Below are 27,007 nucleotides of genomic sequence, written 5' to 3' on the forward strand. Positions count from 1 at the left end.
TAAGTTACTTGCAACATAAAAGTATATTTAGGTTAAGCAAGGTATTAAGGAATGCCAGGTTGTTTTCAAGCTTAAATGTTACTATTGTTTTAAGCAATGGTTTAGATTTACATTTCTGAGTTTGAGAGGCTTTTCTCTATGTTGGGTCACATACAGAACTTTATGCAGTATGTTTGTATTGTGACGTGTAGGAAAAAGAATCCTTCACAGCCATTTGAGTGAGGGAGGAGAACTGTGTGAGCTTGTCACCTGAACAATGACCTTCCTCTTGAACAAAACCTGTCCTTTCAAATTTGTATCGAGTCTTTTCAGCTACCTCACATAATATTTTTGTCAATAGCTATTTTTTAAGAAGGTATGAATGCTGCTGATATTTCTTTCCCTATACTTTCTCTATATCTTAATATTTTTTGCTTTCTTTTCTTTTTGTCTTGCTTTCTTCCCTTCCTTCATATTACCATTCTATCAATCCTGACCTGTTATTTCTATTTTTCACTCCTGTTTTCCCCATCCGTAGATCAGTTACCTCTTCTCTTGGTGTGTGCCCTGCTGGGCATTCATTTCTCTGAACAGTTATGCTTCTTAATGTAAGCCAACTTTAAGTAAAGCTTTCAGAATTCTTTGAGAAGTTTCACTGTGCTGCAGGCCTAACAATTCTTACAAAGGGCAATTCTGACTGAAACTTGCAAAAATTATATTAACTTTCATTTAAATTTCACTTGAGAGAAACCACAGCGAGGCTGAAAAACAGATGAACATCTGCATCTATCCAAACAAAGAATATGAGAGTGGAAGGGATCTCTGGGTCATCAAGTCCAGTGCTCTGCTAGCCTGGGAATTGCATCAGATAATTCTCTTTTCATAAGCGTTGCCAATACTAAATTGGAGTTGCTATTTCTTTGCCCCCAGTGTTTCCGCCAAAGGCTGTTCCAGAGCTTGTTTTATTTTAATGCCTACAGACTCTGTAGTATTTTGCAATCTGCATTTTTTCAGCGACAGTTTATATCCATTTGTTCTTCTGCCTATGCTAGCCGTTATCTTAAGGAGAGGGCTTTTTCTTTTTTGAAGTTTATGTTTGAATTTTCTATCTATGTGGAACTGGAAAAAAAGGAAAGATTCAGAATGAGTTTGTAAAACAAGTCATTCTAATAGGAATGGAGATTCCTTTGAGTAAGCTGCTGTTGGCTGAAGTTACAGGAGTAAGAAATACTATTGCTTTTAAGAAGGAAGTGCCAAAAGCTTTTGCCTAAGGCAATATTATTATTAGAATTTTCATGTTGTTTTAGCTTTTTTTTTTTTTTTTTTTTTTTAATGAAGTAGATATTGACATACTGACCTGTAGGAATTACTTTATTTCATTTTTGGGTATTTGTTTTTCTATTCAGTTCAAATAGAAATGTCTTTAATTCGGATGCTTAACGCCATCTAAATAAAACTCAGAATAGTTTTTCTGGTTGATGAGTTCAGGGTAGAAATAAGGGAAGCAGAAAGATTTTAAAATCCTCTTGCACAGGAAATCTGAATGACAAACATTATCAAAATTCTGTACATTCTTTGAAATAACAGTTTATGTGATAGATGTACTCAGAGATCATTAACAGGCTCTACCTTGTATTTGTTACAATTTGTGCATAAAAAGCCATGGATTTATAATTACAGTCAAGTTTGCATTCATAAATTATTATGCATATTTGATACTGTTAGTTATATTATTGTGTGCATTTCAAAATTGTAAGCAATTATGTCCCCCAGAATTAGGGCTAGCTTCACATAAATAACATCGGACACCCTGACTCAGAGGTGATGAGACACCAAAAGATGTTCTTAAGCCTCTGAATGGCACGTTTCTCAAGTATTCTCTCTGTGCATCTCTCCATAAATTTTAGTGAAGGAATATGACATCAATAATTATGCGATAATTATGTCACATTAAAACTGTTGTACTACTGGCAACGTTCAAGACGAAGAAAAGAAACCAGTGAGAGTTCTCTGGGAACAGTGCTTGTATACTCATGATTCTCTGCTTGTACATTCATGATTCTCTTCAGAGAATGTCGTGGCCTATCACAGAATGTGCGTGTACTCATTTTTCTGTTCCTAGTTCGTGATCATTGCTATTCTGTTGTATCTTAACCAGTCCCCAAAAGAGAAATTTTCCTTTTCTAACAAAGCATTAATTAGATTTAGGTTTCCGAGGCAGCATTTCACATATACTTTTTAACTTGAACCATCACTAAGCTTCTCATTCTGTTTGAAGACATATGACTGAAATTGCTTAGCAAGATGACAGCATATGGTAAACCTCCTTTCCTTCTCGAGTCTTTGCCTCAGTAACTTATCTACTTGTTTCAGAAATCATTATTACAATTAATCAAAATTTTCAGTTATATCATGTAGGGAAGGGAAACATTTCTAGTAAACTTTTGGAAAATTAAGACATTACATATTATCTTTTGTATGGATTTCACTTGTTCTGTTCACTGCAAAGTGTCGTGGACATTTAAGAAATCAAAAAGTTTTCCTTTATACAGAAACCATGCAAAGAAGCTGATCAGGTTGAGAAGTCATACGCTGAAGGTTTATTAATTTATCCAAACCAGCACTACAGTTATGTCACGTGACTGAATTTAGTGCTCAATATCAAAGGCCTTCCACAGACCAGGAGCAATGATTTTTCAGTAATATTAAATTTAATATGGACAGAGTTTTCATTACTTTTTTTAATTGCTTTACAAGTTGCTTCTGAGCACACAAGACATAAGGTGAGCTGTTTTTCTCTCCACACCTATTAAATAATCAAAGGAATCATAATGCTTATAAGCAGTGTAATATCACTGTGAAAACATCCAATAATCTTTTGTTTGTTTATTTTTTTAATATGCAACTTGATTTAAACACAAACTCTGAGGTTATAGGGATACGCATAATGAAATCACTGTCTCTTCAGATTATAATTTTACAATGTATATAAAGATAAAAATGAATTTCTCTATTATAGCAATAGAGTAGGAAATTGCTTGAGGATATACAAAAAAATAAAATAACATCCATAAAATAGAGAAAATGCATTTTAGTTGTCCTTTCTTACTTAACTTCCATTCAGAATCTGTATTAAATCAAGATATGAAGATATCAAGATTACAGTACATGGCATTATAGTTGTATTGGTCTGTCTTTTCTGTGTGCTCCTGATACTCCATTACTACAAGAGAAATTACATGATGGCAAATGGATACTAAGGTTTTTTGTTGTGGATGGGAACCTGGTCTACCAGTAATTGTCATGAGCTAAGAAAGCTGTTCAACCAGAACTTTGGTCAACTACAGATATTTCCTATTTCTTCTGTCAGTTCTGTAATCATCTGTAACTGGTGATTCTTGCAAAAAGGATGCTGAGCAAAAATAAATCAGCATTTCAGTTGATATGGATATCCTTATGTTCTTAACGTTTATAGTTTATAATACAGTTTTCATTATTACATTTAGCCAAGTCTGTGAATGAGATCTTTTTATGATGCCTTCTTAGGTTTTCTTTCTTTCTTGTTTTATAAATTCACCTTTTTTTCTCTTCTCCTTTTTGCTTTGAAATTCAGTACCGCTATTAAGTGTTTGATAAGACAAACCAGGAAGAACATTTGGTTTACTGGAAAGTAACTCAGAAATGTCATTGTTCTATAAATGTGGGAAGGTCTTTGATTTTGAGTAACTGATGTTATTTAAATCAGCGACAATACAGCAGTTCTCTCTAAAGATTAGTTTTATTAGCTTTATGTGGATGGTAATCTCAGTCAAGCAATCCTTGCCATTCTAATGAACCATTTTTAACAGTACTTAAGACATGAGTTTATATGAAAGAAAACGTGCTAGTTTCATTGGTCCTTCACTGTGAAGCTAAGTTTTTGTGCTCAGTTCTTGTTATCTGAGTCAGTAGAAGTGGGTAAATCTCAGTAACTGCAGAAAAATGGTAGTAGAAGAAAACCTACTATGTTGTGCTGTTTTTTTGTGGGTAATTTTACACCTCAAGTGTATATAAACCACAATATCTAGAAAAAATAGTGAGCTGTCTTACATGTGGTCTGTCATTGTAGGTTCCCAAATGTTAGTTTAGCACCTGATACTTTAGAGAAATGATGAAGAACTAAAATGGACGGTCAGAAATTCTGCTAAGGATAACCTGCTCGATGTGATGGTACAGCATTCATTGTCTTATTTCAGCAAGTCCATTCTTTGAGGCTTCCTTTTGAAGTAAAAAGTCCTAATCTTTTCAATCTCTGTTCACGAAAAAGAAAAATTCACCAAGCCAGGGGAGGAAAGAGAAAATTCTTGTATGCAGGTTTTGAGAATTGTTTCATCCGAGTACGGTTTTAAAATTCTAATAATTTCAAAATTACTTGAAGACATGCTTAAATTATTAAGAAGATGATGATAGTGAGTTCCCAAGTCAAACTTCAAACAAGTCTTATACAGGATTGAGTTAAAAATGAAAACGTAAACCATGTTTTCCAGTTGCTCTGTCTGAAGAATCCATGTAAAAATTTAGGAAAGGTTTAAAAGAAGACTTGAATATACCACAAATTAGCTGGGAAAGAAATCAAATTAGAGCCAGAAAGAGAAAAAAAAAACCAAAACAACCAACCAACTGAAAATGGGCATGTAAAACTGAAAACAACTGTAATTTCTATTAAATCTATTAAATCAGCATGAAATTCCACACAATTTAATATGGTTGTATGGTCAGTGTATCAAATATAGCTCGAAGTTGCCAGAGTGAATGAAGATTCCGCAGACCTGAAAATCTGCCTGGTGTACCTAAAGGACACTCATCTGAGGTAGGCTATGATTTCTCTTTAGAAATGATGACTATGGATGCTGGCAGCAGTCTTTTTAACCAGGCAAATTAAATATCAGACAGTTGATATAAAATCCAGTAGAAAAACAATAAAGAGAGAAAGCAACCCTGTAAGTTAACAGAGCAGTTTTAGTGTGTGGAATATAGTTCAGTTTTTGGAGACAAATGCGTTCTGGTCTAGAATGGCAATTGCTCAGTGCTTTACACATACACTTGTGTACCTGGGAACTTATTTCATGGCCGTCACTTGGCGAACAGGACAGTGCCTTGGGCTGGAAATTTAAGTAGAGAAATTGGCATTTAGCTACATCAAATACATCACTAGCACAAAATTGAGCATTCTCCTGTGAGATTTTTCTTTTTCCTTTCTGGTGTTATTTGATAGTTGTGTTTTGAATCGCCTTGGGTTTCTTTGCTAAAGAACAGAGAACAAAACTAATCAGCGAGTTATCTTTTCACATGCTAGGGAGCTGCCCCAGTGCGTTGGGTGGTGAGATTGTGGGAGGTTTAAGAAGAGCTTTTATAGAACGCTGTATTCAGTCTACCATCAGTTGACTCTTTTCCCAAATGTGTTGTATGTTGTGGGTATCCTCTGAATGTTCCATTGTATTTCTGGTCACTACTACTGTTATTTGTTAGTATCAGAATGTCCCTAGGCATCAATACAAAGAGAAGTATTTACATCCAGTAGATTTTTCAGCAAGGCCAGCAGCAATTTCATCCCAGTATTTTTGTGTTCTGCTAGGTACAGATGTTTTTGCCTACTGCTATGAAGACTTCTGTAGTCTTCTAAATGCTCAAAAGAAGGGAAGAGGCAAATTAGGGTTTTTAATAAAGAAAAGCAAAATAAAATGTCCAGTTGTTAGTTGTTATTTTATATTTCTACTGTTTTTTTCAGAAAGCCAACCATATATCTAAAACTATTTTTACAAATATTCTAAATGCTTTAAAATAATTTATGTATAATTTATATATTTACTGTACTTAACTGACACCTGAGTACTGAAGTTGAAAAAGCATTCTATTGCTGAATTTTTGAGGGAAGGAGGCTGGCACTGACAGCTAAACACTGTGACAAATGTGCTTGTGGATCCTTTCCTAGTCAGGACCCTCTTGAGATAAAACATGAAATTTCAAATGGGGAAACAGAAGGTAGAAAAAACTTGCATGGAGAATAAGTAAAAACAAAATGAAACTTTTAAGATATGTCTGACTTGTGTTTCTAATTAAATTTGGAGTACATATTTATGAATCCAAGTGACTTTTCGAAAAACGATTCAAGGCCAAGAAGAAAGCACTCGCTGCTTACAAGACAGTCGTTAATGCAATTTGTTCTTTTGATCTGGGTTTTACTGATTTAATGATTTAATGTTTGTTTGTACCTCCTAAAACAAGAAAACACAAATCACTAGGTTAATCACAGAATTTCAGAAGGCGTTCTCAGTGTTACCAGTGCCTGCGTGCACTGAGTGAGGCAGCACGATAAATACGTTCATCAGCTGCCATACTGCGTTTGAAATGCTTTTGCAGAAAAATCTGTCGGTACTGGATTTCTGAAAGCGTATGAGTAGTTTAATTAGGTAGTTTTATCAGTCATTGCCTTCAAAAAATGGTAACCCATAGGAGTGTATGTGCGGAGTATTATTGTGCTTAAGTTATTTTATTTTCCTAATACTATTTTTAAACTCATGCCTTTAAAAGGTTGTATTTACGTAGGCAAATGTGTGTGCTTGTTCTCTCTCAAATCTAACGGTAACAAATAATGTTATTGATTTAAGAGATATTGTAATATTTAGTTGTTTTTCTACCATCCCCCCATTGTTAAATTATAACTGACAGAATGTCAAATTTTCTTTCTTATTTTATATACTGTTTAGCAAGAGAGGGAAAGTGTTTACCAGGTGATACTTGTAGAATGTATGATCATATGCTCTGTAAGCAGAAATGGGTCAGAAAGTGTACATCGTAATAGTTTTCATAGCAGAGATTAGATTGTCCCCCTTCTCAGGAATTTTCTGTCTGTTAATATGTTTTGAATAAACCATTACTTATGGTAACAGAAAACAAGGTGCCAGACAAGTCTCAGCAGTATGTATATTCACTATCGCTTCCCTTTTTTTTCACTGCAATGTACTTGCTTCTCCCTGTGATACTCAAAATATGGATTTTATGGCAGAAACATGTAACATATTTTGCTATTATGGCAGAGACCAATATGAAAGACTAAAAAAGTTTTTGTTTAGAGACTTTGTGTCATATCCATGCATTTATTGTGCATGCATAGACTACGAGAAGCATTCTAGATATGCACTTGACTATAAGAATGACCTGCACATAAACAATGTACAAGTCTGCCAAGGATTTTCAGTGGAGCAGCTGAAGCTACTTGCCTCAGTGTTGTCTCAGACATTTGGTTACCATGGGCAAATACCCAAAGCACTTAAAACTCCTGCTTTCCTCCTCTGTAATTTCCAACCGTAGTTGTTTAAAGGATCACGATTAATGGCAGAGAAGTATTCCTAAAATTACTGTTTAGAAATGTTATTGTTTTACTTACAAAATATGTACTTGGACGTGTGAGTGTTTACCATTATGTCAGAAAAGGAAGGAGCAAGCTAAGTTCCTCTTAAGTCTGCACTGTGCAAAGTATTTGGAGTTTCACGTGCATCATCCAAGGTATCATCTGGCTGTCTGAATAAGTAGCACTGGTGTCACTGCACAAGAAGTCTGGTTTGAATATCTAGCCTTTTTACCCACAAACTTATCGTATTTGATCTGCAGTAAGAATTATTAAAAGCCAAAATACATTTTCTAGTTACTTTTCAAAGTGAGTGATACATGTGAAGCAGTGCTCATTGTTTTGCAGCACTCAGTAAATCTTACCTCCACTGAGTACTGCAGTGGAGTAGTGTGGATTTTAGTAACTGAATTGTGAGTGAATTACTGCTGAAGAGAAATAGCTTAGGATTTCTGAAAATATTTTCCCTTGCGCTGTATTGTTTTGCTTTGTTTTTATGTTGACTTTCTGCTAATGTTGGTGGGTTAGATTTGCAAATCAAATGCTTCCTTCTTCATTCTGACTGACAGCATAATAAGAATTGAGCTAAGCTATTAGACTTAATATCACCTCTCCTACAAACATCTCTTGGGAATGTTAGTGCTCAATTGCAAGGTCTGACTTGTGAACAGCAGTATGCAGTACCGGCAGTGGAATAACCTGCTGTCCCAATCAGCCATTCACTTTCTTTTTAAACTTATTTAGAACCCTTCAATTTTGCTAATCTCCACTGTGCATATAAATAGTTTATTGCTCAGCATCTTATATAATATGTTGTTGTTTCTCTTTTTTGTTGGAAACTAAATTTCCCTCCAATAAAAATTGCCTTGGAGCTAAATGTATGGTTCAGTGAAAAAAACAGTATATCTTTTCAAGTTAATAGTGTCCTATAAAATCCAAATCTTAATCCCCAATCTGAACAAGCACTCTTTTATTATAGCATAACAATTTATTGATATTAAAAATGGAAAAAAGGATAATGGAATGCCTGTTTACAAATAATTGTGTTTCCAAGTACTGTAAAAATTAATTGTTTAGTGCTGAACAACAAATCACAGTCATATCAAGGATATCTCTAGTATTTAAATCTCCCGTGGCAATTTCACTAGAATGAGCAATCTCTTTTAGTTTTGCAGACTTTAAGGATCTTGCTTCAGACTAGCAAAACTGTGTGAAACTGCTGATTAGCCTTTTCACAGCTAAATGAGTTCATTTAGTGATACCAAACTTCTCAAATTCAGAGCTTTGGTCCCTTCAGCTATTTTACTAATCTAAAACTTATAAAATTCCACATTAGGCCAGAGCGTCCTGTCTCTTCACATTCTTATATAATGCAAAAATCTATAAATAAATCAACTTCTTCTTGTCACTATCCTGTTTCATGTTTTCATGTAATAAAGAGCTGCTTTATTACATGGAAATATCCCCCAGTGTCACTGCAGGTTAAATTTCCTTCCCCTTTTCCTGTGTAGAATTAGCAATCATAGCTGATGTAAAATTAGTCATGTCTTTTCACGGGGAGACTTTTTCATCTGTTTTTCTAAGAAGAATAATCCATATTCACCTTTTTTTTTTTTTAATAAGAAATTGATTACTTGTTTGTTTTGTGCTCTGAAGAATTTCATTTCCAGGTGCATTTCATGCAATGTTACAACTTATCACCCAGATAAGGGGGTGCAGGCAGTTGGAAAGACGGCAAAAATGTATCATGGCACTCTGGGCTTGTCCAGTTACAGGAGACAGAAATACATCTGAACCAAAACTTGCTCTTTTTCATATGCAGTATCCCCTCACTCACGAGGAGTGGCTGTTTTGTTCTGCATAATCTAGTGTCTCCAGCCATTTCTATGCCAGCTTTTCTGGTCCCTGACATGGGCTTGGGAAACAAATAGCGTAGCTGCATGCTGGGGACAAAAAGAGTCTAAAAATTCCCCCCTATTCTCTCAGAATTATTTATAACTCTACATTGTTGGCAAACATTACTGAGATCCATTTTTAAATGCTCACAGAAGGATCATAATGGCATTCTTAGGGCTGAAAACTATATTATTATTTTAAATATACAGTGAAATGCAGTTTTTTCATAGTGAAAATGTTTCCTGATGTGGCTAGTAACTGAATTATTTAAAATCAGTAAAATTCAGGAAGTGAACATATAAGGAAGTATTCCAGAGCTTAATTTTATACTGAAGAGCTGCTGGCATAGGGATGAGTAATTTAAATTGATTTTAATTTTGGACAGAACAATTTTGTTTCACACAGCTAAGAAAATTTAATTCATAAACACTGAAATCTCTTCTGGGATACATATACCTCTTTTTGTACTCTAAGTACTTAAGTCAAATACAGGGCCAGTGCTACCCAACTGAATACATTTCAGTTGGATTTCCAAATCAGATCTGCTACCTGGGGTAGGAACAGATTAAGACAAACATCTAAATTACATCAATTACATTGTCCACAAGAACACAAGCAAGCAGTATATAATTCCTTTCAAGGTACAAAATGTAAGAAGCTGCTAAGAAAACCATCCTAACTCCTTCCTGCACCAGAGTGGGGAGTGATAGAAACCATCTGGCTCATTCTTTCTGCCTTCAAAACATTGCTGGACATATATTTATATGATGTGATCTCTCAAATTGTTCTGTTTGCTGCCGACAAATAATTTAGAATTTGGTTGAATTTGGAAAATATATAATAGAGCAAACACTGAAATGTAAGCTAATGGAAAGAGAGAGTGGGGAAAAAAATCCCACAAACCAACAAACTCAAACCTTGAGTGAAAACCGATCAAATGATCTGATCTAATTCCCATAAATAAATAAGGATTTTATACCTGATATTTCTTCTGTCTTAACTCACATTAGGGATCAAGAGGTGTATTAATTACCCAACAGTCTTTCTGTCTTTTTAAAAAAATAGCTTAATAAATCTTTGTCTTCATTTCATCTGATATCACTAATTTACTTCGAGTTACTCACTACTCTAAAAATTCTGTCCAGTATATCAACATGACTATCAAAATCAGTATAATATTTGCCTCTGACTTACACACAGGCAGGTTTTTAAAACCTCTCTTTTTATTTACATGACCAGATGTTTATGGATGAGTTACTTTCCTCAAGTTACTCTCTAGTACTTTCTAGCTTAATGATTTCACAGCAAAACTGAGAAAAACAGCTGCAGCAGCAGTGGAGAAAATTGTTTCTCTGACTCAGGACCAATTAGTGTTGCCAGAGCAAATATACTGTGGGAGCTATAGCCAGATTTCTCGTTTATTTTGTATTTATTTATTGCTGTGATTTGTAATCTGCCTTTTTAAATGCAGCTCAATTATCAGTTTCAAAGTCATTTTTAAATTTTTTTCAGTCTTGACTTCCAATGTTAGCATGTAGAGGAAATCAGGTGTTAACCATTTTGAGTTTGCTGACAGAAATAGTTATGCATGCACTTAGTTTTGCCCACACGTGTAATTATCGTGAAGTAAGTGAGAAAACTATTGCAGCTAATGTCATGTAAGTATTTCCCAAAGTGAATTCCTTATAATGCCATCTGTGGCTATTTGCAGCAGACTCTGAAATGCGATGGGTTTGTACACACATGCCTGGGGCGTATAGCTAATTATTTTCATTTTCATAGTATGTGCTGACAGATCTTCTTTTCTAGAAAGATTCTGTCATAAAAGCACTTGTGGTGGCCATGGCCATGAAACCCAATTCCAGTAGCAACTGGGATCGTTCATCACATTGCACACAGTAAAAAGCACCTTGCACCATCTGTCACTGGTGCACAGCCTTTCTGTGCTCTGCTTTTCTCAAGTGTAACATGGAAATAATATCCAGCATTTTAGTTGAACTTAACTCGTACCCTTAGAAGAAAAAATGGGCTCTAGAACTACTGCCAGTGTGTTGTGATGTAATAATGTAACATTATTTTCTCAAGAGAAGTTATCAGTCCCAGCTAAACTGTGAAATGTCATGGAGTTTAGACAGCAGACTAAACAGTTAACAGAGCATAGCCTTAGCCAAATTACACTAAGAGTTTCTTGAAAGCACATTTCTGTTATGTGTTATTGGTTTGCATACACAATTTTCTGTTTCTCTAGCTTTTGTTCTAATTGTTACACCCCCAAGTGTAAATCAGTGTAATTATGTTTATTTCAGTCGCATTATAATCATTTAAGTCAGCAAAGGGTACATAAGGAGAACATATAAAAGGGAAACTATGAAGTTGGAAAGCTGCCTTGCATTGTCAGCCATTTGTTCTTTGTTACCCCAGTAGCCACCCTGCGGGGCAGTTTAAGAGGGGATCTTCTGTACACACTGCTGCCTCACTGCCTTCCTTAAGCACCTAGCTGATAGTGACCAAGTCCTTTAGAAAGATTAAAGAAGCCTTTTGATAGAAATTAACCCAACACAATTCAGTTCAATTTTAAAACATTAGCAAAATTGGTCTGCTTTAGCAGTAGTCTCTTAAGTAGCCATAAGAAACTATTTACAATGTGAAAGAAACGTTTTAATTTCCATACCAAGTAAGGAATATGTTGTGTGGCACTGAACTGCAGAAGGAAAGGTGTGAGCTTTTCTGTACCTGTGAATTGCAGCAGTTAGTTGTCCTGTTTCTCAACGCACAGCTACTACAGGTACTACGTTATCACTACACTGTTGCTCTTTATAATAAAGTTGTCTATGACCAGTCTATTAAAATATTTAATATCTTAAATTCAGATTCATCTCAACAGCCATATTATTATATTGGCAGCATTCCAAATTTCCATCTCTGACAATAATCAAACAGCCTATTTGATAGACTACAGTGCGGTGCACTGGCATAAGCATAAAGACAGACTTTCCTCTTGATCTTTAGACAAATGGAAGATCTCATACCACTCAAGCATTTGATAACAGCTTCAGACAGGGGCTTTTGGGAATGCTTCACTTTTTATTTTCTCTATGACAATTCATATAATTCTTATTTTGCTTTTTTTGCATCGATGTCATGAAGTTTTGACAGGCTCTATAGAAGGGATACATAAACAATCTGTAGCAGACTATACGGACTGCTTTAAAATCTGGAAAGCAGCTGGTGTATGAAATGTAGATGTTTGAAAAGGACGTTCAGCTAGGACCTTGTTCAAGCAAGAAAACTAGAATGTTCTCTGAAAAGGGGTAAAGCAAAATGGCAGCGATTTCTTCGACAGGATCACAGAGCAAGAGGGTTCACATGACAGTGGATTTATCAGATTATGTTTCTTCTCTGTATGGTATGATTCTTACCTAGCATTCATAACATAAAAGTTATTGTGTAATAATAGACTCAACAGAAGCCTGGAAGACCATGCAGTTCTGCTGCACAGAGCTTGGCTCTGTCCACACTGATACTTTTTAAAATATATACAAAAAACTTATTATTGGTAAAGAATTTGATACGCTTTTGTTCTAACTAAAGCAATTATGGGTGTTCCAAGCAGTTAATGTGGTGAATAAACCTTCTCTTTCTTAAAATATTTGTGACTCCTGCTTATTGCAACAGAACACTGCTGGAGATGAAGTACCAAAGCTGACCGAGAAGGTCTGTTTGTACCACACAGCATGAAACAAAGTGCATCTTATCCTCTTTTTGTGAGATGTGAATTCATCTGTGACTATCAGTGTATTCTTGATTCATACATGAATGCAGATGATACTCTGTAGAATAATTTCTGCAAAAATAGATTTTTATAATTCTACTATTCAATATATATACTTAAATGTAAGAGTAAATAAGGCAAATGCTTTCTACTCAGTATAGATATGTGGGTCTGTGGTTTTATTATAGCTTCAGAAAACTTAGTACAAATTTCTATGTATATCTTGTATACAGAAGGGTAATTTTGCACATAAATCTGAGAAGTAATGGGCAACTGTTTTTTAGTTGAATATCCTAAATTGAGTATATCAGGATGTATTGTGCCCTTAAGCCTGTATCTTCTGTAGAGTAGATAGAAATAGGAATTTTACTCTGAGATAGATGTCAGTAAAATATAGATAAATAATTCTGACTTGAAGGTCAGAAAGAGATTAATGCTGGAACAAGAATTTTATTTTTCTTTATGCCTAATCTGTACCACCAATGTTACAAAAAATTATTTTAAAGTAAAAGAACATGGAATTGCATAAGCAAGAGTTACTACTTGGCATCCTTTAAATTAACTCCTCAGCCCTCTGGTAGGCATCAGTAACAAAACTCAGACTGATTTCAGGAGAGCCAGGCTTTTACAAACCATCTGTATTTTTCTCTCTCCTAATATGGATCTTTCAACTCCTGAGCAAACTTTTCCTGATGAATCACAGTGTTAGATAGCTTTTCCACTACTCAGTAACTTAACTCCTCCACAGCTCTACAGTATTCTTTTTTTCACTCTCAAAAGCAGCTATTTAGGCTATTAATTATAGTTCTTTATTGTTTGTCAGTGAGTCAATAGGAGTAGAACACCCGTGTCCTGAATATACGTTGAAAAGAAAGTTAATGCTGTATTTCTCCATGACTACTTTCTCATGTTGATTACATCTTTGTGTTTTTGAGTTTTCAATCAAATACTATGCACATTAATGAGGGAGTATTTTTTCATGCCAAAACCTATACTAATGAAACAAACATGGCACAGTCTGGCACAGCTCAAATGAGGCACTTTTTGTACAATACCGCTGTGATAAATTGCAGCACATGTGATTACCATAGATGGTATATACAAATAATTCTCCAGTGCTGCCCAACAGAGGCTAAAAGGAAAACAAAGAAAGACCCACTGGGATGGGTATGGAGCTGGACAAGAGCAAACTTCTTTGAGGAGCTGTAGCTAGCTCCTAGATGCAAGAACAGGAACTATAACTGGCAGCTCCACTTACTGAGCTGATTTCATCTGAAAGTATTCCTAGCTGTGTTGCTGAAGTGCGAATGAGAAGGCATTACAATAATCTGTGATCCCAAACTATCAATGTTTGTAGCGCTGCATGCAGGCAAGAGTGCCATGCATTTTCTTTCCACTGCAGTGGGATTGATACACATTCTAATTTTGGAATAGGCATAGCTAATTCTTTGGGGAACTAAGAATGTTTACTTTCTTGTGTTAAAATTCTCTTTCTTTCACAAGAAAATACTTTCTTGTGTAAATGTGTAAAACTGAAGTTTGTTAACTTTCTCATATACCCCAAACAGAAAGGTGTCACAGACAAAAAAATAGTGAACAGCTAATGTGAAGAGAGAGAAAGGAAATGGTGGGGTTTTTTTGTTTTGAGGTAATTTAGAAATCATCATATATATGCCATGAGTTTTAGGCATAAGTATTCCTTTTGGAAATGTAACTTGAAATGTCACTGAGTGCTTGTGAACACTTCTAGAAAATTGTCTCTGAGATGTCCACACATCTTATCCAAAAAGGATAAGTACAGAATGCCTGCTTCTGTTTTTTATTGCAAAAGAAGAAAGTTGGGATTAAAATTCAGTAATCTTTTGACAAAGACAGGTATTTATTACGTTCCAAATAATAAACAATTTTGAATATTTTCCTACAACAATTATGACAAATATGTCTTCTCTCACTAGATCATTTTCTGCTTACATAATACAGGCCTTGGAACTCTCATCACATTCTCTTAAGTAATCTGGTTGGATCAGAGCTGGGCTGTTCACCACCTTACTAAACATGTTACAGAATCACATGAAACATTCTGCTTTGGGTATAATTGGTGCTCATTTTATCATCGCAGTAAAGACTAATGTTGCTTCCAGTGTTCCATCTGGATGAAAGTACCATTGCACAAATTGTCATTAAATCATTCAGGACATGCCCTAGAACAACATGATTAAAATAGATGAATTCAAATTCAAAACACTTGATTACTTAGTTAAAAAAATTAGCAGAGCATGATTTCCTTGAAAGATGTGGTAATAGTTTCCTAGAAAAATGTGGCAATCTTTTTTTTTTCTTTAATTTTGTTGCATGACAGTTATTTGCATTTCTGAATTTCTCAAGTCACACAAAGAAGCAGACAGAATTGAAGTCATACCCAATCATTTCAGTTTGATACTTACAATCAAGTAGTCTGGGCACCAGTTTACTTGTTTGAACATTCTGATTGAAGTGGGTGTGTACTAATTTCAAAGAATGGTTTTTACTAATGGTTGTATTATTTTTGTTGGTCAATTTATGAGGCATTTAAAGAGACAAGTGTAAGTGTAGGATTCTTGCCATTTAGTTTTATTATTTGTGCAGACTCTCCCAAGCTTACACTCAAAATTTGTGTATCATTTGGTTTCCTTTGAACTAAAGGATACTAAGTACAAACTCTAACACTTGTTCACTCAAATGTATGGCTTCACACTGGTAATAAGGTAGAATAATAAACCAGACTACTTGTCTTTCACAACCCCAGTAGGAAACCTTCCTCACAACTGCTGGAGCACATGCTCAGATTGAATAGCAGCACTTGAAAACAGGGCACTGGTGCTGCAAGGGTAGTAGGATGGGAATGAGTAGAGGTCTCAGAACACCTGTGTATTGACTACCTTAGTAATAGCACAGCTGGCACAATTTAGTCGGTCAACACTGAGTAAGGAGTTCCTTAAAGTGAAGAGGTTTTTCCTTTGTTTCCTGTTGTGGTTTTCTTCATATTTCTTATATTCTTACCCGATGAGGTGAGTGCTAGTATTTATTTCCTGAGTGTGTGAATTTTTTTTTTCAATTGTAATTTGGAGATGAAGTATACTTCCTTCATTTTGATCTGACTTGCATATGGTGTTCTGGAGTGTTCTAAGGAACTGCTTGCTTGCCTTAGAATGTAATATACCTTCCTTTTGGTTTTAAAACTGTGTTGGAAACGTTGGCCAGCGTGTCCATGGTCAGTTAAAGATGTAGAAGACTCACTTAGAAGAGTGGAGCTACTGGAAATAGGAAAAAGGCTTTTTTTCACCTGTAGTTTGAGTGTAGCCTTTTGAAGTTGCATCCAGTTTGGCTTTTGCTTAATAACATTAATTTGCCCACAAATGTTGTTTAATTATTTTTCATGTTTGCAGCTCATATGTTGTCAACCAGTGCTTAGTATGTTGTAGAGGTTTTCTTTTTTTGTACTAATTTGGTGTTATAGAATGATATTGATAAGATGTGCTCAACTAATAGAAGTAACTGCACTGGGTGCAGATAACATAAATCTCACTGTGGACACAGGTGTTTGTCCCTGTCCTTATAGCAGGGAAGCATTACAATTTTTCTTGCTGTAGTGCTGGGAAATTACACGTCCACGGTGATTTTGGGGCTTCTCGGATGCCGTTTCCCTGTATAAGCAAGCGTGAAGGACTGCTAATTAGGAGGATCTTGCACTGTCCTTTCTCACAGTGAAAACCTGTGGTTTGTTTTGCAAGGTGGCCCTAACTAGCATGTCTCACTGCTTGAATCATTATTTGCTGGATTTACCAGACCTGTTTTCCTAAATCCCTGTAAAATCTCACCAATGTGTACTCAACTGCTTGGATGTCTGTGTTCCACCGTGCAGCCCCTAAGCTGCTTAGGCGAACCAACTCTACTATGCATTAGCATTAGCATAGTAGAGTTTTGTTGGTGAAAGCTGCATTTTTCCATTGTATTGGCAGTGGCTGCAGCCTCTGGGATTCAGTTATCTTTTCCATTTTCCTTGCAAGTTTATATCAGGTAATACAACTGCTGTTTTCAGAAAATCTTTGCTGCAGAAACTATATGTAATTACAAATGTAATTGGTTTCTTTCCTGCCCTGTGCTGCCTTCTTTCCTTGTTAGCTACACCCATGTTTTCTCCCCAAACCAGCTGCTCAGTGGCTAGCTGCAAAGCCTGAACATTGTCCCCACCAGAGTTCACGTAGACCACTCAAATGAGAATCTAACATCATCCTGTAGCATTCTAAGTGTATTTAAGAAACCAGAAAGCTCGCATAGTAGATATTTTTGCATTCCTGACTAGCATGTAGAACCTCACATTTACCACCATGTTGCTTACAGCTGTGCATACAAACAATCCACAGAACTCTGGCACCTGTGCAGCCCTGGGATTTCAGCCCAGCACTGATGCACATACAACCTTTTAAAAATTTCCTATTGACTGTAAGTGTCCCAGTATCTTCAGCTCTAGATTATGTGTTCACCCATAATCCTTTCTGTCCTTAACAGAGCTATATCTCTGTATTTACTCTGAACAGCCACTTCTGATTGAAATATGAAGACACGCTTGACATTTAAAAGTCATGATAAAAACTCACAAAATTAGCACAGCTTGTTAAGGAACATATGGTCTTGTTAGCATGGTTGGTTTTATTTTAAAAGACTTACTTTCTACTTAGACAAATATCAAAATTGCTGGTAACAAAATGACTGAGGACAAGTCTGATCAGCTTCTTTTTATAGTCTATAGCACCTCCCAGTGTCTATTAACACATTCAGATGAAAGCAAACCATCTTACCAAAAATAGTAGTAGAATATGACATATGTACTATTAAACTTTAGAAGTAGTCATGTTAAGTATGCTAAGAGACTCCTGCAAAAAACACAAGCTACCTCATAGATAATAGGGGTTTCTACAGAATATTGAAGTGGTGAAGTTGAGTAGTGTTTATTATTCTCCCTGTTTCAGGAGTTATTTTGGTAGTAGGTTCCATGGAATAGATCTCTTATCTGTGTTTTCATTTAGATTTGTTTTCATCTGTCAGCATTCCGTCTGTAGGTAAATTTGAAGCATAGCATTCGGATGTAAAATGTTGGTTTTTAAATGGAATATCTGGATTCTTTTACCTTTTCAGTTTGTTGTTTTTAGTTTGAATTGTCAGATTCCCACTAGAAGATCGAAAGAGCAAGTGCCTGCTTGGAACAAATTGACATAGCTCTGCTGTTGCTAACTGGGATATACTTGTCTGCTTTACTAATTCAGCTTAGGAGATTTTAGTCTTCTGTTGATGAAGTTTCATGGCAGAGGCAGCGTGTGAATGCTGTAAACAAAATCCATTATGATTTAATCCTCATCTCATTTGTTGTTTTCAAAGCTAAATAATAGCCAAGAAAGTATATTGATTTCATTGGTATTTTTATTGCCTTTTTGTGTGCTTGCATGAAGTTGTGGGCCACATCTGTGAATATCCATTTCCAACTTTTCAACACCAATTGTTACCAAAAAAAATTTTCCATTTGTGTAAATGATGTCATGTGTTATGAAAGATTTGAAGTGTGACAATTCAGTGCTATGACTGTTAACCTTTGTTATTGACATAGGAATTTTCACTGTTAACTTTTTCTTAATAATGTTTCTAAATTACGTACACCAGGAGGCTAACTTGACCTTTCCATCAGCTCATATCCAGAATTAAAAATTAAAAATAAAGTCAAAGGTCAAAAAAAACCCAAAAAAACAATTGAAATACTGTTGCCAAATATAGTCATAAGCAGTCAATTATGCAATGAAACCATTGTGCCACCCAAGGAGAGTAACAGCCTTCACTGGCCTGAACTTCTTCATTTTTAATGAAGAAAGTGTTCCAAAATATATGACTAGCTGTACATCTTGCAGTGTGGAGAGGTATAATTGCATGCTTTAAGATGTCTTGATCTTTCTGAGTTTTAAGGAAAATACAGGGGAAGAAATAACTTTGCACAGTGTTTCATGATCCTCGAAATCTAAAAAATCACATTAAATACTCAAATACAGAAAGCTGAAAGCTGTGAAGGGAGATGTCTGGATTTTTGTTTTGTGTTGCAAATGTGGTGTAACAAATTAAGTTTTCTACCAAATTCTGTTTACCAATATTGCAAAATTGCTTTATTAAGATTCGAGTTCTGTTTCTCTAGCTGCTGACTTTGATTGTTCTAGTTACATTCTATGAATCTGTTATATATTATTTTATTATAGAAGTACTTATTGTCTATAATATTAACACAATATTTTTGTTTTTTTCGCTGATCTTTTTTTTTAAAGCTCTTTAACACGTAGTTGAATTATTATTATTTTGTGTGTGTGTGTGTATGTGTGTAAGGGCCTGGAGAGTTAGAAGAATTTTCCCAGAGTCTGTAAGCAAGTTGCTTAAAAACTTGGATTAGCCTCAAGCCTCTTGAGTCTCAGGTCAGGGCCACTCTGGCAAATTTTCTATAGGATGGGTAATTAACATTGACATAGCACTGATTATGACATATTTTTTTTCTTTCCATTGAGGAATTGTAAATAATGGAGGAAAAGATGTGGGATCATTTTCAGTTTATCTGTCAACTGCTTCTGCAGTGAGCTGCTGGGTTTGATTGATGGTTCCTTTAAAATGAAACATTGCACATTTCTGATAAGTCCCTGTATTGAGTGATTCAGAAAAACTCTGCAGTCACACCTGAATTATAAAGATATCAAGTCAAATGAATCAGTTCATGCATAGCAGACGTAGGCTCAGCCTGTTCTCCACTGTTCGTATTTCTCTTAGCTCGTCCCCTGGTTTTGAAGCACACAGGCAGGCACAGCCTTGTTGGTATGTGTTAGCTCCTGAGGTGTTGACTACACCTGAGCTCAGAGCTCCTGACAGAACTTAAGCAATCACCTTGTGCTCAGAGTGGGATGAGTATAAACTGCTACTGTTTTTTCTGTGGTAAATACTACAGAATGGACAAGATGATGAAGATTCAAGAGGTAAATTCAGAAGTAATGCTTTTCTAATTGTATTTTTTGGAATCCCTGTCAGTGTTTCAGTTGAACTTAAATTTGAGCACTGATAGCTGAACTCTTAAGAACCTTGCTGCAGTGGTTCAAGACTTAATTCCCTTCCTTTTTACTCCTTACTTCTCCCAGAGGGCACTGTTAGCAAAAAGTCAGTAGAAGCTGGGGGACAGACATATCTCAGAGGTCTCTGTTAACTGCATCTTTGCTAAAACGTATTCAGCAACAGTTAATGGTGAAAAGCAGGGGTTTTTAATAAGGTATGGATAAAAGTATAGGCAGACTATCACAGGTTTCAACCTCAGGGTCGGTAATTATCACTAGTGCTGGACAAAGAGCTAGAAGTTGGGAAGATCTAAAAAAATTTTTGTGTTTTGATCCAGTTAATACCTCATTAGAGAGAATGTCACACTTGCATTGTAGGCTATTTCTAGAGGATATGCAGAAATTGCTATTTGAATGAAATCTTTCTGTTATACTAATTGAAAAGATTAGCAGCATAGTAATGTGAAGCAAAATCACTTTCACATGAGTGAGGGTTTATTTTCTACTTAGGCCAACATATTGGTTGAATCAACAAACTCTTCAAAAATCAAGAATGCAGTTGTAAAGGCAGGCATTCTGCATGGCTGGAGCACAATAACCCTCGAATGAATCTGGTACATTAATATCTGCCTTAAAGGATTCAATTTTCAAATACTGAATCTTCTCCTTTGTGTATATAAACATAGAAATAGAATTTGGTGTGACAGCACAGTATGCATACCAGTACCTGTTTTTGCCCAAGAAGCATATAAAAACTACTACTGAAAATACTTTTGAATTCTAAGCACATTTGAATGTTTAATCATTGAGGTGCAGATAAGGTTTATTTTGTCAACAGGTTACATCTGCACAAAACCAAGTTAGATTCCATTTAATTTTGCTGAACACTATGAGATGCTGGATTTTGATCAAAATAGAAATAGTTTTCCAGTACATGTTTATTTTAGGATAAAATTTTGAATAGAGATTGCAACCATTTCATGCCTAGATATCACTAGGCTTTTTTTTTTTTTTTTTTTTTTTTTTTTCTCCTTATGTTTTTGGTCCTCTTTACCCACTGAAAAGAGGAGGAAACAGACACTTTCTGGATTTAGAGTGCACATGGAATATGATAGGATCAGACATGTTAGGATTCAGGTTCCGGGAAGGATTTTCTTGTAACTAAGAGACCCTTTGAAGTCTTTAAAATGAGATTCCAAAAGCAACAGAGCGTGGAAAGTCCTAAAGCATCATCCAGTTGTAGTTTTAAATCCTCTTGGATAGAGTCAGTATGAACTCTGATTTTTGCTTTCCTTCTTTCTGAACAGAAATAAAATCATGAAATTCATAGACACAAACTTGAACTAAAAACTAAGCAGCATTTAGGAGAGTTATTTTCTGTCAAAGATGAGGAGTTAACAAAATGCTGTGTTATCTCCATGATCTGCTCCATCATTCACTTTCAGTCGCTAATTTTGGAGGTCTGTTTTCAGTGCCTACTTAGATTGTTTTATGTGAACAAGATACAAAACTTACTTTTCAATATAAAGCCAGTGGTTATGCTTAGACAGTATAATTAGCGATTGTCAGAGATAAATGTGTTATGAATAATAACAGATTTTTCTGGATGCTCTCATCTTTTGGCTGCTTTCTAATTCTTGCTTTAGTTTTGTCAGTGTGTGACACTTCTCACTCCGTGTTTTAGTCTTCAGAGCTGTTTCTATGAGGTGCAAAGTTATTTCCTCCACTTTGTGAAAATTTACTTAGTTTACTCTTGTGTTTTTTATTTTACTTTTGAGTTACCAGTTTCGTGTCCACCAAAAGGCTCCTCTGCTTTCTGAAACATACATAGAACAACTTTCTTTGGGTACATAACAAGGCCATCACTGTTATGGGATTCATCAGTTTGCTTTCACTGATAAAGCACACACCTTTCTTGAACTAAGCAATTAACTTCTACAAGTGAATGATGAATACAGGTTAATTGCTATTAGTGAGTTGAGATTTGTTCCAGAGTTATGAAATGGAATTTCAACCCACACACGCTTAATGCATCAGCTTTTAAATTAACTTCTTAAGGGTTTTTTTCAGCTGTTGCTCTTATAGAATCTGCATTATGTATATATGGTGCATATTTATTCTGTGAGTTACTTGAGAAATCTGAAACCCTAATTCCTCACCATCTTTGCATTCTTACGCATGTAGTCTTGACTGAGAAAAGCCGTGTGAATTTTGGCACCTACCCAAGGTATCAGGTAGAATGATGAAGGTATCATTCTACAGACGCTTCTAATTTCACGATTTCTAATTGTGAAGATTGCTCTTCACAGTATTTGTGCTTCACAGTTCGTGGGCTGAAAACAAGTCATTGATTCTGCAAGATTGTCAATGCAGTTTCTTTAATGGTGGTGGAAAAATGTGTGTTGTTTTTTTTTTTTTTTAATTTTCATTTTAGTAGTCCATGTTAGTGATGATTCAGTGGAGAGAGAATATGCTAGTGGCAAATTAGGATAAAATTTGGAGTTGCTTCTCAGAGCAGTTCTTCATACCTGTTGATTAATTTGGCTGTAATTGTACTGGGATTCCATCCTAAGAAATAGGTTTGATTTACATTTTACTAACTTTAAAACTTCAGAACTGGAGTTCACAAAGCAGGAATGTTTGAACACACAGAATAATCTCTTTTAGTAATGGATACAGTTTTTAAATGATGCTTTTCAGAAATCCTGCATAAAAATAGCCAGTTTAATCTGCTGTTAACCAAACAAAAATTGCTTAGGGAAAGCAGATTAGTTCAGGTTGTCTTCTTTCCCCCCTCCCTCTCCCATCATTTTCTGTGTGTGTGTTTTAATGTAGAGCCCTAAGCACATATTCAGAAAGGCTTCATGCTGTTGATTAGAGTATTTGGCAAAACAAACAAACTAGGCTGAATTTTTGAGTTTCTCAGAAATCCAGTACTCATACTGTTGTTTCCCTTTGTCTATATTTCCCTGTTCTACTTACCTAACAGAAACAGATATTATTTCCTACTGTACAATAGCTGAACTATGGAGAGGGACCCAAGCTTAAGATGGTGAGAAACTTCCCATATACTTTAGTAAGTTTATTGATGACGTTTCATCACAGTGCATCTGTTACCAGATAAACCTTTGTTTGTTGATTGTTTTTCTTCTGATACTCATTATGTTTACCTGAAAGAGTTCGGTGTTTTGGTGGTTTTTTGTTGTTTGTTTGTTTGTTTTTACACATAAGGTAAGGGTATAATAACTCAAGGTTGTGTTTCTGTAATTTGTAGCTGTTTATTACCATCAGTAAATCTTCATAAAGTGCTCAGGAATTCTACAAAAAAGTGGTTTGCCTTTAACACATGATGATCTGGTATCCTTTGCTGCTTTTACCATGAAACATTTCAGGATATCACTAGTATGCTTCAGCAGCAGGGAATCCTGCAGATAATTGAGAAACCTTACTTGAATTTGAAATAATGCTAAATTACTAACAGAGTTCTTAGTTAAGCAGTCTAGAAACACAAAAGGCAAATTTATATAACTACTGAGCTCTATATGCTGCCATAATATTTTGAGTACTTGTTTGTAAATAAAAATAGGAAAAAAAAAAAATATGGATACAGCCGGTATTTGCTTCTCTGCAAAAATCAGAAGCAACTGTTTCAACCACCAGTAATAGTTCTTCCAGTTATTTTTGAGAGCTACATTTCACTTCCAAACTAGCACTGTGGATCTCTATTGTAACAATGTCCTCCTGAAACTCAATGGGAGTCTTCTTGAATATGGACCAAATAATTTATTTGGCTGCTGGCCATGTGTTGTCTTTCAGAGCAATATAGCTGTTCACTACATAATAGGGCAGGAAGAAAAGAGACGTATGGAAACAAAATTTAAAAGAAATGGTAACATTACTCAATGAAGCTTTAGATGCTCAAGTTGACAAGTAATTAATGCAGTCATGAAATAAATAAATTTAGAAGCCCACTGTCTAGGTGCTTAGCATTGAAAAGTGCTGTTTTGATAGAAACTAAGTTGTCAGCTTCATTTGCAAGATGAATTGCACTACAATTCTTAAAGTTTGGGTGCTTAATTTACTTTTTTTATTTTGCTCATACAATGGTATGAGGGACCTATATTAAAACTGTATTTAATAGCATCACATTGGAAAGAAATTTGATCTTTCAGATGACTATAAACACTAGACCAGCATGTCTCTGCCTTCTAATTTTATTTTGAAATATGCAATATAATCCTATGTGTTTTATTGTTGTATTTTAAGACATTACTTTTTTAAAGTAGTTGTCATATTCATTTAAGTATGCAATCTATATAATAACATGAAAGCCAAGATATGAAAAATAGTGATTGTAAAATTGATGCCATCAGTAGTCATTAATGGGAGATATATAGTATATGTGTGAAAAATACAGATTTGAACTGGCAAAAGAATTGCTGTACTAAAGTTGTATTTGCTACAGCTTTGCAAAATATTGTATGTCCATTCTCTGTAGATGAGTCATCTTTTTGGAAGAAAGAGGAGAGAATATTTTTTGATCATCATGATCATCGTAATAATGAACTGCAGAAACTATAATAGATTTGATCCCTGGCTTGGCAAGCTCTCTGAAAGATTTTGCAAGACAGTTTACATAATTCTTTCCATTGAACTTTCTAGTATTGCATATATCTTAATTGTTAACTCAAACATACCAAACTTTTAAGTAGTAGGTTAATGTTCCATAAGTATTTTATAAGCAGAGTTTGTGGTTATACGTTTTCATACTTACAACCTTAATTCACTTGTTAAAATAGGCTCTCTGTTTGCTAATAGTTACCAGCTGTAACTAATACATTAGCAGATCTACCATGTAGTATTTAAAATGACGCATTTCAAAATCAATAACAAATGTCCTGCTGTAGAATTAATTGGCAAACTCATCTTATACAATGGTCAGCACACTGTACAAAATTCTTTTGAAATTACTATAAATCAAGAATAGGGAAACAATGGTGTGTAAATTCTTAAAAACTCAGAAGTCAAATAGGAAAAGCAAAGATACTACTTACTGTAGTTGTTGTTTGCTTCTCTCGTCCCTTTTACTTTGCCTCGCTTATCAATCCTCATATACCACTGAGTTCGACAGAAAAGTCTTCTCACTCTTACATCCCCCCCTTCCATATAATCATAGCTTCTGGTATGTCGCTCAGGGCTGGAACAGTTCACATTTGTAGCCATTTGCTCTGGAGTCATGTCATTGCAAGCTAAAGATATAGTGCCCATTAGAAAGATAATGTAAAAGTATGATCTGTAGAGCAAAATTGGCAGGATCCATGTCAGTATCCATTTGTGCATTATAGTGCAGTGTTCTGGGTGTTCATGAACAACATAATGAAAATTAAATCTCAAGTAGACTGTTGCTCTTAGGTCACCGACCTGCCTTCTGTCTTTACGAGTTACAGATTCATTTAAATGAGATTGTTCCCTCTTCTAGAATTCTGATCGTTATTCCTTAATAGTTAATGGCGAAATAGAAGAGCTTCTTAAATATCTCTTCAGTCAGAATATCCTTTAAAGACACAAGTTATAAAAACCTTTGTTGCTGTAACCTTCTGTACTACTTGAATTTGCTGCTTGCACTGAAAGTAAAAGATCTGTGAGAAAAGGTGCATGTGTAAGTCTTTATGCTCAGTTGTTACAGACGTGCAAGGATACATTATGCTACTGAAAGGTACTTTACATAAATGTATGACATGCTAAGCTGACTCTTACAAATATACAAATGTATACACAATAGATATCTTTCATGTAACTTATTTAATACATAAACAGACATTTAAACTGACTGTAAACATTGTTCTATCTTCACTCTTAAGTCCTTCCAAAAATCCCCTACTGATAGAGTAGAAATACTTTCTCATGCATGGTAAAATTTGCTGATTACTTCATGCATATATCTTTGCTACTAACACGATTATCAGGTAACTTTTCCATAGTTTGAATTTCAAGACAGACTTCAGTCTTAGCCTGTGTTTTTATTCCTTATATACTTTTTTTAGTTTATCAATATGAAAAGTTTTCTTAATGATTTTTAGCATCTAGCATATACAAACAAAGATAAAGCCTATTAACTGTTAGAAACTGTTAAACGTTCTCGTAAAGGACAGATAACTTACTTGTTCCTGTTGATAAGAGCTGGATACCCAAGTATTCCATTTCTGTTGTCTGCTTTTTGCAACATGAGACACACCACTGCAGCTACAAACTTTCTCAGCTCAGAAAGACTCCACCAAAATAATAATTGTTTCCATAAATCAACGCTCTGGAGAGATGTGTGCTTATGCGTGTGCGTGCATGTGTGTGTAGAGCCTGTTGTTCAGTCCTTTTCGATAAATACCTTTGCTGACCTCACTTGGAAGCAATTAGAATTTAACCAGTCAGCTGTCAGTTGAATGCACGAACAAAAATAAAAGGAGGCTCGCATTGTATCGTGTCCAGTGGTCATCAGAGGGAGCTATGTACATAGTTTATACTTCAAATCTCCAAGAATCTACTTTCTAAAAACACAGATCCCATGATGTGTGGATAGAATTGCTTTGCGTGCTAGTTAGTGTTTCTGTGCTTTGGTTTAGGTCAGTATTTTTCTGTCTTAAAAAACATTTCTCCTCTCTTTTAGGCACACACACATATTTCAGTTTTCTTTCAGATCTTTTCTGCAGCTAAGTGGATTCATACTCTGCTTGTTGCCTTTCTGATGGATGTAGGAAATGTGTGTTCACTATGTATTGTGGAGAGAATATTTTGTGTTATAGATTGGCGCTGCCTGCTTTTATGTCATGGACTTAAAAAAAAAAAGAGGGACCACTGCAAACGACAACAACA

The 27,007-nt window shown here is 35.2% G+C and overlaps 1 protein-coding gene across 2 annotated transcripts in view; it reads right to left on the minus strand.

The window, feature by feature from the left end:
• The window catches only part of FGF7 (fibroblast growth factor 7), a 28,354-nt gene extending 1,842 nt beyond the window's left edge, over positions 1-26,512 (minus strand). Inside the window, exons 1-2 of one of the 2 annotated variants that reach the window (XM_052672447.1) lie at positions 26,302-26,512; positions 25,195-25,389 (exon numbers count right to left, since the gene is read on the minus strand). In XM_052672447.1, the coding sequence (XP_052528407.1) occupies positions 25,195-25,389; positions 26,302-26,341 (235 nt within the window). In that variant the 5' untranslated portion in view covers positions 26,342-26,512. Of the gene's footprint in view, positions 1-25,194; positions 25,780-26,301 lie in introns of both variants that reach the window. The other variant, XM_052672446.1, reaches the window with a different exon arrangement.
• Positions 26,513-27,007: the final 495 nt, after the last annotated feature.

The sequence above is a fragment of the Tympanuchus pallidicinctus genome, unplaced genomic scaffold (assembly GCF_026119805.1).
Source record: "Tympanuchus pallidicinctus isolate F22 unplaced genomic scaffold, pur_lepc_1.0 scaffold12, whole genome shotgun sequence".
Lineage (NCBI taxonomy): Eukaryota > Metazoa > Chordata > Aves > Galliformes > Phasianidae > Tympanuchus > Tympanuchus pallidicinctus.